This window comes from Oncorhynchus keta, chromosome 12 (genome assembly GCF_023373465.1).
Source record: "Oncorhynchus keta strain PuntledgeMale-10-30-2019 chromosome 12, Oket_V2, whole genome shotgun sequence".
Taxonomy (NCBI): Eukaryota; Metazoa; Chordata; class Actinopteri; order Salmoniformes; family Salmonidae; genus Oncorhynchus; species Oncorhynchus keta.
This window is the reverse complement of record NC_068432.1, coordinates 38,665,321-38,683,210: the sequence shown is the minus strand read 5'-3', so window position 1 is coordinate 38,683,210 and position 17,890 is coordinate 38,665,321. Positions and strand designations below refer to the sequence as shown.

The 17,890-nt window shown below is 41.3% G+C and overlaps 1 protein-coding gene across 1 annotated transcript; it reads left to right on the top strand.

Annotated features, from left to right (window-relative positions):
• The first annotated feature begins 55 nt into the window (after positions 1 to 55).
• Positions 56 to 17,858, top strand: LOC118391472 (tricarboxylate transport protein B, mitochondrial-like). Its single transcript, XM_035782904.2, has 9 exons — positions 56 to 451; positions 12,658 to 12,765; positions 13,803 to 13,902; positions 13,999 to 14,137; positions 14,247 to 14,331; positions 15,141 to 15,245; positions 15,365 to 15,480; positions 15,594 to 15,667; positions 15,855 to 17,858. Exons 1-9 carry the CDS (start codon positions 340 to 342, stop codon positions 15,967 to 15,969), a joined length of 954 nt encoding a protein of 317 aa, XP_035638797.1. The 5' UTR covers positions 56 to 339; the 3' UTR covers positions 15,970 to 17,858.
• The last annotated feature ends 32 nt before the right edge of the window (positions 17,859 to 17,890 follow it).

Sequence of the window (17,890 nt, the reverse complement as noted above, 5' to 3'; positions counted from 1 at the left end):
TCCACCTTAAATCGGATTTGCGTTTGTGAAAAATATGGCGCTTTTATGAGGGTGAAAACACCGCGCCCCGCCCTAAAAACACTGACCACGATGGGCCGATACACTAGCCTACTGGCAATGGAGGAGTGAGGAAACTTCGCCTGTCAAAAGTGCAGATTCAACATTATCTTTTGTACTGTGCCAAGTCCAATGATCAACACCGCCTTTGTAAATGATCGCACAGCAATTCGTGCACAGAGCAGTAGAGTGCACGGAGGCTGACGATCGGGAGAGAGAACGAGTGTCGTCGTAGAATAGAACAAGTTCCAGCTTGTTTTTTGGGGCGCGATTGTTGCCAATATGTCCGGGAATCCCACATTTGTGAGTCCCTTCCACAGACCCCGCTGTTTGGCCGCAGCCGCGCCAGCAGGGAAAGCCAAACTCACCCACCCCGGCAAAGCCATTCTAGCAGGTAAGGATGAAGTCATTCATCTTTCCTTGTGTAAGCTGCTGACTTTGTATCACATTTTCATACAGTGTTCATTCCAGCGCCCTGCTACATTCTAACACTGCAAGTCATTGTCACTGTGACAATGCTGCAGGATATTCTACATGGGTTTCTTTTTACTTTTGTCGAGTTATGTTGTAGCAATATATTTAAACACGATTGCCTGCCTATAGTGCTTGCTATGGGAGTGGTGAGGTGACCTTTGTTAGTGTAGTGAGTTATTTGAGAGTACTAATCCATTCAGTCATTTGTCTTAATTTAGTCATGAACTACATGTCATTCAGTTGCTAGGGAGGAAGTAGCCCATTCATAGACGCTAACCACCTTTAGCGTCAGTCAGTTCATGAAGGCATCTTCGAGAGTCAGACTTTGATTACAATATAGCAACCCACATCATGTGCTGTTCTTGACAGGGTGCTGCAATATGAGAATTTTTGAACGCATATGAGACTTAAGGAATACAAGACCGTATTGAATTGTTTGGAAATGAAACCTAAAATAACAGTCCACCATGTCTAAGCCTGGGTTGTCTTTATACTGTAGTAACCTCGAAGTGTTCAGCAAAATCCTACTCGCTTTGACTATGGTTCTGGCTCCATCTGTTGAACTACTACTATCAATTTGCCCTTTGAGCCTTTACTTTAGTGTGTGTGTGTGTGTGTGTGTGTGTGTGAGTGAGTGAGTGGTGTATCTGTTCTAATCAAGGACACATGCTCTGGCTGAAAGTTCCAGGGTGTATAAAGTTAATTAGATGCATGTGGTGGTCCTTTTTCTCTGATAATTACTGACCCCATGATCCTACTGAATCCGCCTCTCCTCAGTCCAGCAGAGTTTGGTTAACATGGCTTATGAATGGAAGTTAGGCAGGCTTTCCTCTCACAGGAATGGGGGCTGAGTGGAGTGTGCCGTAACACTAAAGTTACAGAATCTGGCACACTTGGTTTCAGACACAAAACATTTACAAAGTTCCAATCTAGGAGAGAGTTTGTTTGGATTTTGTAGAACACTTTGTGCCATCATAGATAATGGTTGGCTGTTCTATCCCTTTCTCGGAGTACAGTTGTGACCAAAAGTTTTGAGAATCACATCAAATCAAAGTTTATTTATCACGTGCGCCGAATACAACCTTAGAGTGAAGTGCTTACTTACAGGCTCAAACCAATAGTACAAAAAAGGTATTAGGTGAACAATAGGTAAGTAAAGAAATAACACAACAGTAAAAAGACAGGCTATATACAGTAGCGATACTATAAATGTAGCGAGGCTACATACAGACACCGGTTAGTCAGGCTGATTGAGGTAGTATTTACATGTAGACATGGTTAAAGTGACTATGCATATATGATGAACAGAGTAGCAGTAGCGTAAAAGAAGGGTTGGTGGGTGGGTGGGACACAAGAATGACACAAATATTAATTTTCGACATCTGCTGCCTCAGTTTGTATGATGGCAATTTGCATATACTCCAGAATGTTATGAAGAGTGATCAGCGATTAATTGCAAAATCCCTCTTTGCCATGCAAATGAACTGAATCACAAAAAAACATTTCCACTACATTTCAGCCCTGCCACAAAAGGACCATCTGACATCATGTCAGTGATTCTCTTGTTAACAAAGGTGTGAGTGTTGACGAGGACAAGGCTGGAGATCACTCTGTCATGCTGATCAATTTCAAATAACAGACTGGAAGCTTCAAAAGGAGGGTGGTGCTTGGAATCATTGTTCTTCCTCTGTCATCCATGGTTACCTGCAAGAAAGCACGTGCCATCATCATTGCTTTGCACAAAAAGGGCTTCACAGGCACGGACATTGCTCCCAGTAAGATTGCACCTAAATCAACCATTTATCGGATCATCAACAACTTGAAGGAGAGCGGTTCAATTGTTGTGAAGAAGGCTTCAGGGCACCCAAAAAAGTTCAGCAAGCGCCAGGACCGTCTCCTAAAGTTAATTCAGCTGCAGGATCGGGGCACCACCAGTATATAGCTTGCTCAGGAATGGCAGCAGGCAGGTGTGAGTGCATCTGCACGCACAGTGAGGTGAAGACTTTTGGATGATGGCTTGGTGTCAAGAAGAGCAGCAAAGAAGCCACTTCTCTCCAGGAAAAACATCAGGGACAGACTGATATTCTGCTAAAAAGTACAGGGATTGGACTGCTGAGAACTGGGGTAAAGTAATTTACTCTGATGAATCCCCTTTCCGATTGTTTGGGGCATCCGGAAAAAAGCTTGTCCGGGGAAGACAAGGTGAGTGCTACCATCAGTCCTGTGTCATGCCAACAGTAAAGCATCCTGAGCCCATTCATGTGTGTGGGTTGCTTCTCAGCCAAGGGAGTGGGCTCACTCACAATTTTGCCTACGAACACAGCCATGAATAAAGAATGGTACCAACACATCCTCCGAGAGCAACGTCTCCCAACCATTCAGGAACAGTTTGGTGACGAACAATGCCTTTTCCAGCATGATGGAGCACCTTGTCATACGGAAAAAGTGATAACTAAGTGTCTCGGGAACAATAATATATAATAATATATGCCATTTAGCAGACGCTTTTATCCAAAGCGACTTACAGTCATGTGTGCATACATTCTACGTATGGGTGGTCCCGGGAATCGAACCCACTACCCTGGCGTTACAAGCGCCATGCTCTACCAACTGAGCTACAGAAGAACAAAACATCGATATTTTGGGTCCATGGTCAGGAAACTCCCCAGACCTTAATCCCATTGAGAACTTGTGGTCAATCCTCAAATGGAGGGTGGACAAACAAAAACCCACAAATTCGGACAAACTCCAAGCATTGATTATGCAAGAATGGGCTGCCATCAGTCAGGATGTGGCCCAGAAGTTAATTGACAGCATGCCAGGGCGGATTGCAGAGGTCTTGAAAAAGTGGCAACACTGCAAATATTGACTCTTTGCATCAACTTCATGTAATTGTAAATAAAAGCATAAGACACATGAAATCCTTGTAATTATACTTCAGTATTCCATAGTAAAATTTGACAACTATCTAAAGACACTGAAGCAGCAAACTTTGGAAATTAATATTTGTGTCATCCTCAACTTTTGGCCATGACTGCATACGCTGAACCTGGCTATTTCCTTGTGTTGCACGGCTGTGTAGATATTTGTAGTCATAGTAAGGCTTATCTAAGTTTACATGTAAATCAAGTCAAAGTTTATTGCTTATACACGTAATTTTGCAGGTGTTATCGCAGGTGCAGCAAAATACTTATGTATTCTTATGCAGCCTGAGGAGGAAGGTCCTTGGATGGAAACATTGCAGCACATGCAACAGATTTTTAAAAATCAAGGAACCCTTGAATGCAGTTATAATATATAATAATAATAAAAAAATAATAATATATGCCATTTAGCTGACGCTTTTATCCAAAGCGACTTACAGTCATGTGTGCATACATTCTACGTATGGGTGGTCCCGGGAATCGAACCCACTACCCTGGCGTTACAAGCGCCATGCTCTACCAACTGAGCCACAGAAGGACCAGTTCTACTACTTGTTTTGTCTCTTTTACATCATAACTAAGAGCATTCATGGGTGATAGCTGAGGGCATTCATGGGTGATAGCTGAGGGCATTCATGGGTGATAGCTGAGGGCATTCATGGGTGATAGCTGAGGGCATACATGTGTGCCTAACTGCCTATATTGCTTCTGTATCTTGCTTTTTGCAAGAGTGTTCTTCAACCTCAAAAAGCAAAAAAAAAAAATGATTTTGACACCCACCATCTCAGATTCTTGTGAAATAATTTCTGTTGTTGATGCTTCATGTCCAAATCTACCTAACTTATCTAAAAAGTATTGTGTAACTTATAGATGATTTGGATATAAAGTGCAAAAATGCTAACATAGGTACCATTGACTTGCATTGGATTTGTGCCACACTTTATTTAAAGTTAGCATTTGAAGCAGTGGCCAGGTAAACAAAACCAAACCATGGGTTGCTGTCATACCTGGTTCAGAGACTTACCCTGTAAGAAAACCAATATGTAATTTGGGACATAAACCCAACAACTTCAATGGCTAATTTCTCTAAACATGAATAAAACATATTTTTGTTGTTGTTGCTGCTGAGAATACAGAGTACATAGGATAAAGAAACAATGCTCCATACTACTTGTCAAAGATAAGTAATGATACTATATACTCATTGTTGGGGTGGGATTGGCTTGGGGTGTAGGACTTTTGACCACTTTGGACTCCTCATGTCTTACTCATAGTTAACATCCAATTTGGACCAAATGTTTTGCTAGGTACTATAATTCTTGAATATTATATACAGTTGAAGTTTACATACACTTTGGTTGGAATCATTAAAACTTGTTTTTCAACCACTCCACAAATTTCTCGTTAACAAACTATGGTTTTGGTAACTTTACTACTTTGTGCATGACACAAGTCATTTTTCCAACAATTGTTTACAGACAGATATATTCACTTATAATTCACTGTATCACAGTTCCAGTGGGTCAGAAGTTTACATACACTAAGTTGACTGTGCCTTTTTTAAACAGCTTGGAAAATTTCAGAAAATGATGTCATCGCTTTAGAAGCTTCTGATTGTCATCATTTGAGTCAATTGGAGATGTACCTGTGGATGTATTTCAAGGCCTACCTTCAAACTCAGTGCCTCTTTGCTTGACATCATGGGAAAATCAAAAGAAATCAGCCAAGACCTCAGAGAATAAATTGTAGACCTCCACAAGTCTGGTACATCCTTGGGAGCAATTTCCAAATGCCTGAAGATACCACATTCATATGTACAAACAATGGTACGCAAATATAAACACCACAGAAGTATCTATATCCACAGTAAAAGGAGTCCTGTATCGACATAACCTGAAAGGCCGCTAAGCAAGAAGAAGCCACTGATCCAAAACCGCCATAAAAAAGCCAGTTTACGGTTTGCAACTGCACATGTGGACAAAGATTGTACTTTTTGGAGAAATGTCCTCTGGTCTGATGAAACAAAAATATAACTGTTTGGCCATACTGACTATCGTTATGTTTGGAGGAAAAAGGGGGAGGCTTGCAAGCTGAAGAAGACCATCCGAACTGTGAAGCATGGGGGTGGCAGCATCATGTTGTGGGGGTGCTTTGCTGCAGGAGGGACTGGTGCACTTCACAAAATAGACGGCCTCCTAAGGAAGGGAAATTATGTAGATAAATTGAAGCAACATCTGAAGACATCAGTCAGGAAGTTAAAGCTTGGTCACAAATGGGTCTTCCAAATGGACAATGACCCCAAGCATACTTCCAAAGTTGTGGCAAAATGGCTTAAGGACAACGAAGTGAAGGTATTGGAGTGGCCATCACAAAGCCCTGACTTCAATCCTATAGAACATTTGTGGGCAGAACTGAAAAAGCGTGTGCTAGCAAGGAGGCCTGCAAATCTGACTCAGTTACACCAGCTCAGGAGGAATGGGCCACAATTCACCCAACTTATTGTGGGAAACTTGTGGAAGCCTACCCAAAACGTTTGACCCAAGTTAAACAATTGAAAGTCAACGCTACCAAATACTAATTGAGTGTATGTAAACTTCTGACCCACTGTGACTGTGATGAAAGAAGTCAAAGCTTAAGTAAATAACTCTCTCTACAATTATTCTGACATTTCACATTCTTAAAATAAAGTGATGAACCTCACTGACCTAAGACAGGGAATTTTTACTAGGATAAAATGCCAGGAATTGTGAAAAACTGAGTTTAAATGTATTTGGCAAACTTCTGACTTCATCTGTAAATCTTGTAAATAAATATGTCCAATTTGGGTGCAATCAAGTAGCTTAATTTCTCAGAGATCAAATTATATTTCAACAAAATAATGTTTCCGGAATGCTTATGTTTCTAACTACAGAAGCTATTTCAGAACAAGTGAACACAGACCCATTCCAATGCCCTGATTGACTGGAAATATCACTATCTACTTTAGGTGATTGAAGTAATTTGTCTGTGTCTCAGAGCTCTGGCACATTTTTCAGGACAATTTTTTTAAATTTTTATGTCTATCGGTGTTAGTCAACTACTATGCTTTCACCTGGAGTGGTACGGGAGTTATAGGGGCCCACTCATTTTAACTCACATAATAGATGAGAGCAATATGATAGTGCTTTCACAGTCAAACCGAAATGAAGGAAAGGAGATGAAAGGAATACAGCGAGATTCACCCAATAATGTGAGTGCTTGGCAGGGGGCTGGGGCCTGCAGTGCAGTGCTGTGTTACTGAATCCACGAACCATGATGACACAGCATAAATCCACACACTTCTGCAGTTCAGAGAGCACATGCACACGTGCAGCTGGATTACAACATCCTTTCACCCGACCAGCTCAGACCAGGGCTGCATGCTGAAGGTAGTAGGGTTGTCCTTTCATTTTTTATTTTCTTTCTTCACTGTTCAGTTTTTGTACTTTATTACCCCCATAGAATGCAAGCACTCTGAGACCCAGTAAAATGTGTCATAAATGTAAATCAATTAATTGGTCATGTTGTTGAGCATAAACTATGTTCTTCAACACCCTCATCTACACAGATTACATTATATTTGGCTATGCAGTATTTTGGCTTGCTCCTCATCTTTAAATCTGAGCCTTTCTTTCTCAACATAGAGAGTTGTAGTAGGTCAGTTAAAAAGTGAAACTCATATTGAAGTATCATTGTTGCACGATCACTTATTTCAGCGTGTTTTGCTTGAATGTTTCCCTCCCACCAGAGACCAGTCAGCAAAGCTGTCTATTAGCCCAGAGACGATTGCAATCTCAGTAGTCAGACCTGACAAACTGGTTGTCTTTCTCCTGTTATGCGGAAACCGTTAGACATGTCTAATTATAAATATCTAACTTTATGACGGAAGGTACTGGGCAGAATTTAGAGCCTACTGTGTAATAACAAGAGAATTTGCGTGAGCGTTTGTGTGTTTGTGGAGATTGTTGCATGTCCATTCCTGTGTGGGTCTGACAGACCAGCATGTCTGTGTGTTCAGGTGAAATGCATGCTTGGAGTTCAGAGCCTCAACAAATGTCTCTTTCAGAAGCCGCAGCATTGGGTTGCGGTTGAGGTTCAACCAGGACGTTTCCCAAACACACAGGTTTAGGGTCAGCTTTCCCAACTCCAAATCTAACAGATTTTTTCCATGGTGAGTGTTTTAGCCTAGTTACAACTGGTTAGAGATCAGTGGTTGAGAATGCTAAATTATCAAATAACTTTTAGGTTGCTACCGGAAACAAACTCTGTCTGTGATGACTCTGTGTCACTGAGTGTGTGTGTAGCTCTAGCTCGCGGTCCCCTGCTAAGACGTTGCATGCATCAAATCAAATTCTATTGGTCGCGTACACATATTTAGCAGATTTTATCGCAGGTGTAGCGAAATGCTTATGTTCCTAGCCCAACACTGCAGTGCCACTGGGCTGCCGAGTGGCGCAGTGGTCTAAGGCATCACTACAGTCCCTGGTTTGAATCCAGGCTGTATCACATCTGGCCGTGATTGGGAGTCCCATAGGACGGCGCACAATTGGCTCAGCATCGTCTGGGTTTGGCCAGGGTAAGCCGTCATTGTGAATAAGAATTTGTTTTTAACTGACGTTCCTAGTTAAATAAAGGTTTAATAAATTTAATACATTTAACCTTTTATTTAAGTAGGCAAGACAGTTAATAACAAATTCTTATTTACAATGAGGGCCTACTGGGGAACAGTGGGATAACCGCCTTCTTCAGGGGCAGAACAACAGGTTTCTATCTTGTCAGTTTGGGGATTCGATCCAGCAACCTTTCGGGTACTGGCCCAACGCTCTAACAACCAGGCTATTTAAAAGAAGATGCCTGACGATATAAGCGACCCCCAAAAAAAAATAAATAAAGAAAGAAAGAAATTCATTAAGTCAAATTATTAGAATGAGCAATGTCAGAGTCCGGAATAAAAATATATACATGTACAGTTGAAGTCAGAAGTTTACATACACTTAGGTTGGAGTCATTAAAACTTGTTTTTCAACCACTCCACAAATTCATTGTTAAACTACAGTTTTGGCAAGTCGTTTAGGACATCTACTTTGTGCATGACACAAGTAATTTTCCCAACAATTGTTTAGACATTATTTCACTTATAATTCACTGTATCACAATTCCAGTGGGTCAGAAGTTTACATTCACTAAGTTGGGACCACGCAGCTGTCATACCGCTCAGGAAGGAGACGCGTTTTGTCTCCTAGAGATGAACGTATTTTGGTGCGAAAAGTGCAAATCAATCCCAGAAAAACAGCAAAGGACCTTGTGAAGATGCTGGAGGAAACCGGTACAAAAGTATCTATATCCACAGTAAAACGAGTCCTATATCGACATAACCTGAAAGGCCGCTCAGCAAGGAAGAAGCCACTGCTCCAAAACCGCCATTAAAAAGCCAGACCACGGTTTGCAACTGCATATGGGGACAAAGATTGTACTTTTTGGAGAAATGTCCTCTGGGATGATAAAATAGAACTGTTTGGCCATAATGATCATCGTTATGTTTGGAGGAAAAAGGGGGAGGCTTGCAAGCCGAAGAGCACCATCCCAAACGTGGAGCACGGGGGTGGCAGCATCATGTTGTGGGGGTGCTTTGCTGCAGGAGGGACTGGTGCATTTCGCAAAATAGATGGCGTCATGAGGAAGGAAAATTATGTGGATATATTGAAGCAACATCTCAAGACATCAGTCAGGAAGTCAAAGCTTGGTAGCAAATGGGTCCTCCAAATGGACAATGACCCCAAGCATACTTCCAAATATGTGGAAAAATGGCTAAAAGACAACAAAGTCAAGGTATTGGAGTGGCCATCACAAAGCCATGACTTCAATCCTATAGAAAATTTGTGGGCCAAACTGAAAAAGCGTGTACGAGCAAAGTGGCCTACAAACCTGACTCAGTTTCACCAGCTCTGTCAGGAGGAATGGGCCAAAATTCACCCAACTTATTGTGGGAAGCTTGTGGAAGCCTACCCAAAACATTTGACCCAAGTTAAACAATTTAAAGGCAATGCTACCAAATACTAATTGAGTGTATGTAAACTTCTGACCCACTGGGGATGTGATGAAATAAATAAAAGCTTAAATAAATCACTCCACTATTACTCTGACATTTCACTGGGACTTTGATGAAAGAAATAACAGCTGAAATAAATCATTCTCTCTACTATTATTCTGACATTTTCACATTCTTAAAATAAAGTGGTGATCCTAACTGACCTTAAACTGGGAATTTTTACTAGGATTAAATGTCAGGAATTGTGAAACTGAGTTTAAATGTATTTTGCTTCGGTGTATGTAAACTTCCGACTTCAACTGTATTATGTGTGTGATGGTTTGTATAGACAGTTATTGGCAGTATATGAATAGAAAAGTTGTATACAGCAGTACTTATACAGGATAAGCCGTGACTAGAATGCAGTTCAAGGACTATATACACAGAGCAGGCGTCTCTAAGGTGCAGGGTAGAGTACCAGGTGGTAGCTGGCTAGTAACAGTGACTAAAGTTCAGGTCAGTGTACTGGGTGGAAGCTGGCTAGTAGTGACTATTTAACAGTCTGATGGCCTGGAGATAGGAGCTGTCTCTCGGTCCCAGCTTTGATGCACTTGTACTATCTCCGCCTTCTAGATGATAGCAGGGGAACAGGCTGTGGGTCGGGGGCAAAGACAAATTTCTTCAGCCTCCTGAGGTTGATGAAGCGCTGTTGCTGGTTGTGTGCCACATCATTGCCTGTGCCGCAGACGCCAGATTGCTATAACATACAGCATGATGTGGTTAGCTGATATGTAAAATACCTATCCGGCATTGTAAGATCTGGCATGCGTCACTAATGCCCAGGCAAGAGGAACGCACCCTATGTGTATACTACTTTCTCTGTTCCAGTGGAGAACACCGGTTACCACAGCCACAAAGTCAAAACTGGATTTATCGTAAGATTTTTGGTCTTAAATTAAGGTTAGGCTTCGACATAAGGTTAGCAGTGTGGTTAAGGTTATTGTCAGGTTTAAAATCACATTTAAAGAAGATGCATTGTAGAAATAGGCAGGTATGTGGCTGTGGTAACTAGAGATGACTAGTCACACCCCCACTGATCAGGAACAGCACAGAGGGGAGTATCCTGTGGGCAGAATCCCAGTTGAACCAATCAGAGACCTTCTTTCTGTTTGCTGTTCAACTGCAGATGTGTGGAGCTACTGCTGTTAAGGTGGAACTATGAGGTTACCAATAAAACTACAGTTACAGAGAAAAGTCCTACACTGTTGATCTTTTTGAATTGTTAAGTTATTGAAACACTTTGATTCTTTATAATATTATTACATATTTTATTTGTGAATGCGGTAATAACACATGCTATACATAAAAGGATGACATCATTCAGCTAGCAGAGAAGACTCATCTACAGTGCCTTCAGAAAGTATTCACACCCCTTGACTTTTTCCATGTTTTGTTGTTACAGCCTGAATTTAAAATAGATTAAATATAGATTTGTTTGTCTCTGGCCTACACACAATACCCAATAATGTCGAAGTAGAATAATGTAAAGCTGGAATGTCTAGAGTCAATAATGTCTTGTGTCAAGCCTTAAGTTCGTGTGGGGGATGTATTAACCAATCAATCAATCAATCAATCAATCAAATTTTATTTATATAGCCCTTCGTACATCAGCTGATATCTCAAAGTGCTGTACAGAAACCCAGCCTAAAACCCCAAACAGCAAACAAGTCACATAATAATTTGCATGGACTCACTCTGTGTGCAATAATGGTGTTTAACATGATTTTTGATTGACTACCTCATCTCTGTACCCCACACATATAGATAATTATCTGTAAGGTCCCTCAGTCGAGCAGTGGATTTCAAACACAGATTCAACCACAAAGACCAAGGAAGTTTTGCAATGCCTTGCAAAGAGGGTACCTATTGGTAGATGGATTAATAAAAAATAAAAAACATTGAATACCCTTTTTAGTATGGTGAAGTTATTAATTACACTTTGGATGGTGTATCAATACACCCAGTCACTACAAAGATACAGGCATTCTTCCTAACTCAGTTGCCGGAGAGGAAGGAAACTGCTCAGGGATTTCACTATGAGGCCAATGGTGAGTTTAAAATAGTTTGAGTTGAATGGCTGTGATAGGAGAGAACTGAGAATGGTTCAACAACATGATACTTACTCTACAATACTAACCTAATTGACAGAGTGAAAAGAGATGAAGCCTGTACAGAATAAAAACATTCCAAAACATGTATCCTGTTTGCAACAAGGCACTGAAGTAAAACTGCAGAAAATGAGGCAAAGCAATTAACTTTTACCCTGAATACAAAGTGTTAAATCCAATACAACAAATGACTGAATACTACTCTCAATATTTTCAAGCATAGTGGTGGCTGCATCGTGATCTGGGTAAGCTTGTAATCGTTAAGGACTGAGGAGTTTTTCAGGATAAAAAATAAACAGAATGGAGCAAAGCCCAGGCATAATCCTAGAGGGAAAGCTGATTCAGTCTGCTTTCCACCAGACACTGTGAGTTGACTTCACCTTTTCAGCAGGACAATAACCTAAAACACTAGGCCAAGTATACACTGGATTTTCTGACTAAGAAGATAGTGAATGTTCCTGAGTGGTCTAGTTAGATTTTCAAGTAGATTTAAGTAAAAACTATGGCAAGACCTGAAAATTGTTGTCTTGCAATGATCAACAACCAGTTTGACAGAGCTTGTAGACTTTTGAAAATAATAATGGAATAATGTTGCACAATCCAGGTGTGGAAAGCTCTTCGAGACTTACCCAGAAAGACCGCTGTAATCGCTGCCAAAGGTGCTTCTACAAAGTATTGACTTGGGGGTGTGAATACTTGTGTAAATTAAATATTTCTGTATTTCATTTTCAATACATTTGCAAAAATGTCTAAAAACATGTTTTCACTTTGTCATTATGGGGTGTTTGTAGATGGGTGAGAATTTTATTTTATTTAATCAATTTTTGAATTCCGGCTGTAACACAAAATGTGGAATAAGTCAGAGGATATGAATACTTTTTGGGAGGCACTGTACTTTTAACTGAGAACTTGTGACTGTTTCAGATTGAGCAGAGGGTATAGTGATCAGCCCAACCTTAACACTTTCTCTGTCTCTCCCTGTCTCTAGGTGGTATTGCTGGAGGAATAGAGATCTGTATTACATTCCCTACAGAGTATGTGAAGACTCAGCTGCAGCTGGATGAGAAGGCCAACCCTCCCAGATATAAAGGCATTGGTGGGTATCTGTTCCAACAGTTTCTCCCAAACAGGAAAGGGAATTATTTTGTTACTTTTACATGATTTCCTATATTGTTACCAGTAATAGCAGTAACAGTCCATCATTGACACACATTGAAACAGAGATAGCTGTTTGCAGTAGACCTTACATGGCAGATTAATGAAAAGCCTTGAACCAAGGATCTGTACTAAATGGGTCTACACTTTCCTGAGGGGTGTGTGTGTGTGCCTAGCTGTGTTATCTGTGTGTTTAGAGTCAGTGGACTTTGGTTTGAGTCGCTCCTGAGCAACATGTTTGTCAGTCAGTTCTGAGTTCATACTCATGAACTGTTAACTGTAGAAGCTGCAAGTTGATGTTTGTCATCAGTTCTGCCTTCAGGGTAAAACTCATCGCCTTCTGCTAGATGGGCCGGCTTCAAAGTCAAAATTGTTTCAATTGTAAACATTTATGAAGACAAAAGTTCACTTTTTCGTCTTAATTTAAGGTTAGGTTAGCAGTGTGGCAAAACCATTTTTAAAAAATGTATTTTATTTAACCTTTATTTAATTAGGCAAGTCGGTTAAGAACAAATTCTTATTTACAATGACTACCCCGGTTAACCCCTAACCCGGACGAAGCTGATCCAATTGTGCGTCGCCCTATGCGGACTCAGCCTGGAATCGAACCAGGGTCTGTAGTGACGCGTCAAGCACTGAGATATATTGTCTTAGACCTCTGCGCCACTCGGGATAACATCAGATTTGCTGACTTTGTGGCTGTGCCAGGTAGTGACCACTCTGCAGAGCTGCCTCCAGTACATGAGTCATGACAACAAATGCCAACCTACATAGATGCAAGCACCATGACTGTCACTAACACTTTCCTATATCCATGCATTACTTTTTGGTGATACTATTGAATGTTCCACACGTAACGTGCACAAAACACTATGCACAAAATACCTTAAGCCGAGTTGAAATATCTGCAGTTGACTGTGTATGTTTGTCATTTCTCACCCTGATTCTCTCTGTCCCTTTTCCTTTCCCTCCCTGTAGTTGACTGTGTGAAGCAGACGGTAGACGGTCATGGGGTGAGGGGTCTGTACAGAGGGCTCAGCTCACTGCTCTATGGCTCCATACCCAAAGCAGCTGTCAGGTACAACACACAGACATACAACCACACTACACCACACACTGTTTATTTGTCTCTGTGTATCTTTTCTATGTCCCTGACAACCGCTCTCTCTATCAGGTTTGGTATGTTTGAGTTCCTCAGTAATAAGATGCGTGATGAGAATGGGAAGCTGGACAGTACCCGGGGTCTTTTCTGTGGTCTGGGGGCAGGAATGGCTGAGGCTGTGGTGGTGGTCTGCCCCATGGAGACGGTCAAGGTATGTTTTAGGAAATCTTAAACAATTATTTGCATGTGTGTTGGTGTCGATATATCAATAAAGATCTGCATATAATTTGAATCCGTGTCGTCCGCTTGTGTCATTTCAGGTAAAGTTCATCCATGACCAGTCGTCAGCCAACCCAAAGTACCGGGGATTTTTCCATGGAGTCGGGGAGATCATCAGAACCGAAGGTAACAGGATGATTGACATTTTAGGGGGATCCTGTTTTCTGCTAACAATGCCTGCAGTACCGCCAATTTTTATAACGAATCCAAGATACACCACAGCCTGTCGTTTCCAATGGGAACAAATGAGTCATAGTGGGCAGAACAAGCAAGGAGGGGTGCAGAGCCAAGCACGAGCTAGCGAGATCCTATTGGCGCATTCTAGCATGTATTTGCATATTTCCATTAAGGAACGTCTACTCTGATGTGCAGTAACTCAATTAGCCCATGCACTCTTTCTAAACAACTGCATTTTTTTCCTTTGGAAATGGTCAAATCTACACAACTTTGTCCAGTCTATTTGTAACAGATTCTGGTTTAGGGAACAAAAAACTGTATTGAGAGAAAATGTTTCCTCAATGAGAAAATTAGCATTATGTCAGCCAAAATCCATCTCACTATGTCTTCTCCCACTGCTGGCCACTGGCCTTCCTCTCATCACCATATTTGGTAATGAGTGGAAACACCAAGCGGATGCTTCACACTTATACATCAGGTGAAATATCTGACTCATTGTTCTATCTGTGGTACTGAGTTTGGCCTTGAACTTCCGTGGCTTCAATGAGAGGGGAGTCATTCTCCACTGGTTGAAAGAGACTAGTGAAGGGAAGAGGGAGTAGTTACTGCCATCTGCTGGACAGTTATTCGTTCTGGTCTCACCATAACTGACATGGCCGTTGGATGGTTATTTTATGGTGATTGGACGGAAGATTGTGGGATGGTTATTGGCTGTGTGTTGATGTGTTATGGTGTTGTGCTGTCAATATCTCTTCCAGGCCTGAGGGGGACGTACCAGGGTCTGACAGCCACGGTACTGAAACAGGGATCCAACCAGGCCATCCGCTTCTACGTTATGACCTCTCTAAGGAACTGGTACAAAGGTGTGTGTGTGTGTGACCGACTTAGTTTGAATCCTTGTCTCCTGTGTGTATGTATGTTGTTTACCTGTGTGTGTATCCAGAGAGTCTTACTGCTCTGTCTCTCCCTGTCCGTTTCCTAGGTGATGACCCTAACAAGGCCATTAACCCTCTGGTCACGGGAGCATTCGGAGCCTTCGCTGGAGCTGTCAGTGTGTTTGGAAACACTCCTCTTGATGTCATCAAAACCAGGATGCAGGTAGACACTGCCATGATTAATGACCTGGTCACATGCAGTGAATTGTAGATATTTCGCTATACATGTATTGTATCATATTGTTAAGCGAACCCCGTCTGTCTCTTCTCTAACAGGGTCTGGAGGCTCACAAGTACAAAAGCACCCTGGACTGTGCCGTCAAGATCATGAAGCATGAGGGACCTAAAGCGTAAGTATCTCTGTACACACTAACTTTGACCTGTCTCATATTAATCTATTTTTATCAGACTGATAATGGTATTGGCCCTGCCTGCCCTTCGCCTCCTTCCTTCCTTCCTTCCTTCCTTCCTGCCTTCCTTCCTGCCTTCCTTCCTTCCTTCCTTCCTTCCTTCATTATTTCCTCCCTTTCTCCCCAGGTTCTATAAGGGTACAGTCCCCAGGCTGGGCAGGGTGTGTATGGACGTAGCTATCGTCTTCATCATCTATGAGGAGGTGGTGAAAGTCCTCAACAAAGTCTGGAAGACGGACTAAGACCACATTTCTGTGACGACCAGCGGAGCAGGGAACGGCCGGGAAGGCCTGTTGACATCATAACTATGGCCTGATTCCAAACCCAATCCTTTTCCCTTTCCTTAGGTTTACTATGACTAGCAACCTCCTCACAGATCTGACACGACTATGTATTTCATTCCAGAAAGTTGTTCTCTGTCCCCTACCCTTGTTTACTTTTATGGTTGAGTGCACTTCACCTAGGGTGCTATAGGATCCTATCAGGGACACTACTATTTAGCAAGGGCACAGGGGGTAGGGTGAGGGATTGGGCCTACGTGACTGAAATATGGGAACACTGTCATTCCAGAGAAGTGTCGTAGACGGCCGGTGCTTCAGTTCACTAATGGCTATTGTTATCATCTTATGTTATACGTTAACATACTTGACTTAATCAAAAATGAAATGATACTTATAAAACCCCAAATAATGTGATGTAGATCAACAGAAAACACTTGAAATGACAGGAGGATCTCAGAGGCTTTTAACTCCAAGGGCCACGGTGTACATTTAACAGGAAATGGTATTACCTGGTGAAATGGGTCTGGTAGAGACCATCGTTTTCCCCTCATAGCAGTATAACAGACATGTCTGTTTGTTCACGGGTCATATGAGTCTTATTGTCCAGGTTTAATGCAGGTCTGAAATGTTTTAGCTGCTTTACATACCTGAGTGCTATTACGTCACAATGCCTTATAGGTTGTTATATTCAGAGATATCTTTATGGTAGAATGCTATTATGGGTGCGTTTTGTAAATTTGTCAGTTAGTCTGTTCTGTGGCACATTCAGACCAGAGTGCTCTGAAATCGGAGTAGATAGTCAGAGTGAATTTACGAACGCACCCTATATGTAGTAACCATAATTGTTGTGACCATAGAATTAGAACTCGGTGTTTAATTGCTATTCATTCTACTAATTCTGTAGTGGTGAATAGCCTGTTTTTGCTGTCAGTCAAATACAGAGATGTACATGTCATACAGTATACTCAGACATTCTACAGAATGCACCAACACTTTTTTAAGTTCATTCCATAAAAACGATGACCAAGATTGAGATGATGCTGGTGAGGGTGATGAACTTTGCAATTGCAAATGTGAAACATCAGAAATATTTACATAATGATTGTTTATTGGGGGGGTTGATTGTTGTATGAAAGTGCCTGCAAGTGTATCTCATGATTGTTTTAGAAATCTGGTATATGATGTCTAGTGTTACTAATGTCTATAGTTGAATGTCTTATCTGGGTCAGTTCTTCATTACTGTCATATGATACAATAACTGAATTGTTTTTATTTAATATAGACAGTAACACAGTGCAATGAGGCCTTGCTGAGATGTTTTTATTGGCAAATATGATTAGATCTACTGGTACTGGTTGACAGTATAGCTCACCAGACACTATCATAATGCAGCCTTGAGTAATTCAATGTGATGAGATGTCTCGTAATGTTCCCTGTCAGTTATAGAGTATGTATAAATGTCTTTGATTTACAATTTATGATTACACATTTCCTTGGTAGTGTGGAGGGGGTGGGGACACTGATTTTTATTTAAAATGACTAGATTTATCTTCAGGGCGGCTCCAGGCACAAGCAGCATAAACTCAGTCCAGCTGTCAATTTACTGTTGAGAATATACACAAGGTGCAAGTTTGAAATTTGGTTGTGGATCAACAATTTTTCTATTATGTCAGTCACTAGCTATGTTTCCATCCAATTGGCGACAGATTTTCATGTGAATATTCTAGAATCTGCATAAATAAAATATGGTCATTTTGGACAAAGAAATCAGTGTGATGACGTAGTGCACACAAAATGTACCTTTTCACTGAAGTTTTCATGTACCGAATAAAACGTTTGTTTCCATAGCATTTTCAACTCTACCGATAGGTTTATCACAAAA

Excerpts from the sequence above, each read along its gene's own strand:
- LOC118391472 (XM_035782904.2), top strand. The coding sequence starts at position 340 with ATGTCCGGGAATCCCACATTTGTGAGTCCCTTCCACAGACCCCGCTGT. Across the intron at positions 15,481-15,593 it reads TCATCAAAACCAGGATGCAG|GGTCTGGAGGCTCACAAGTA; the intron begins GTAGACACTGCC and ends CTTCTCTAACAG. Across the intron at positions 15,668-15,854 it reads AAGCATGAGGGACCTAAAGC|GTTCTATAAGGGTACAGTCC; the intron begins GTAAGTATCTCT and ends CTTTCTCCCCAG.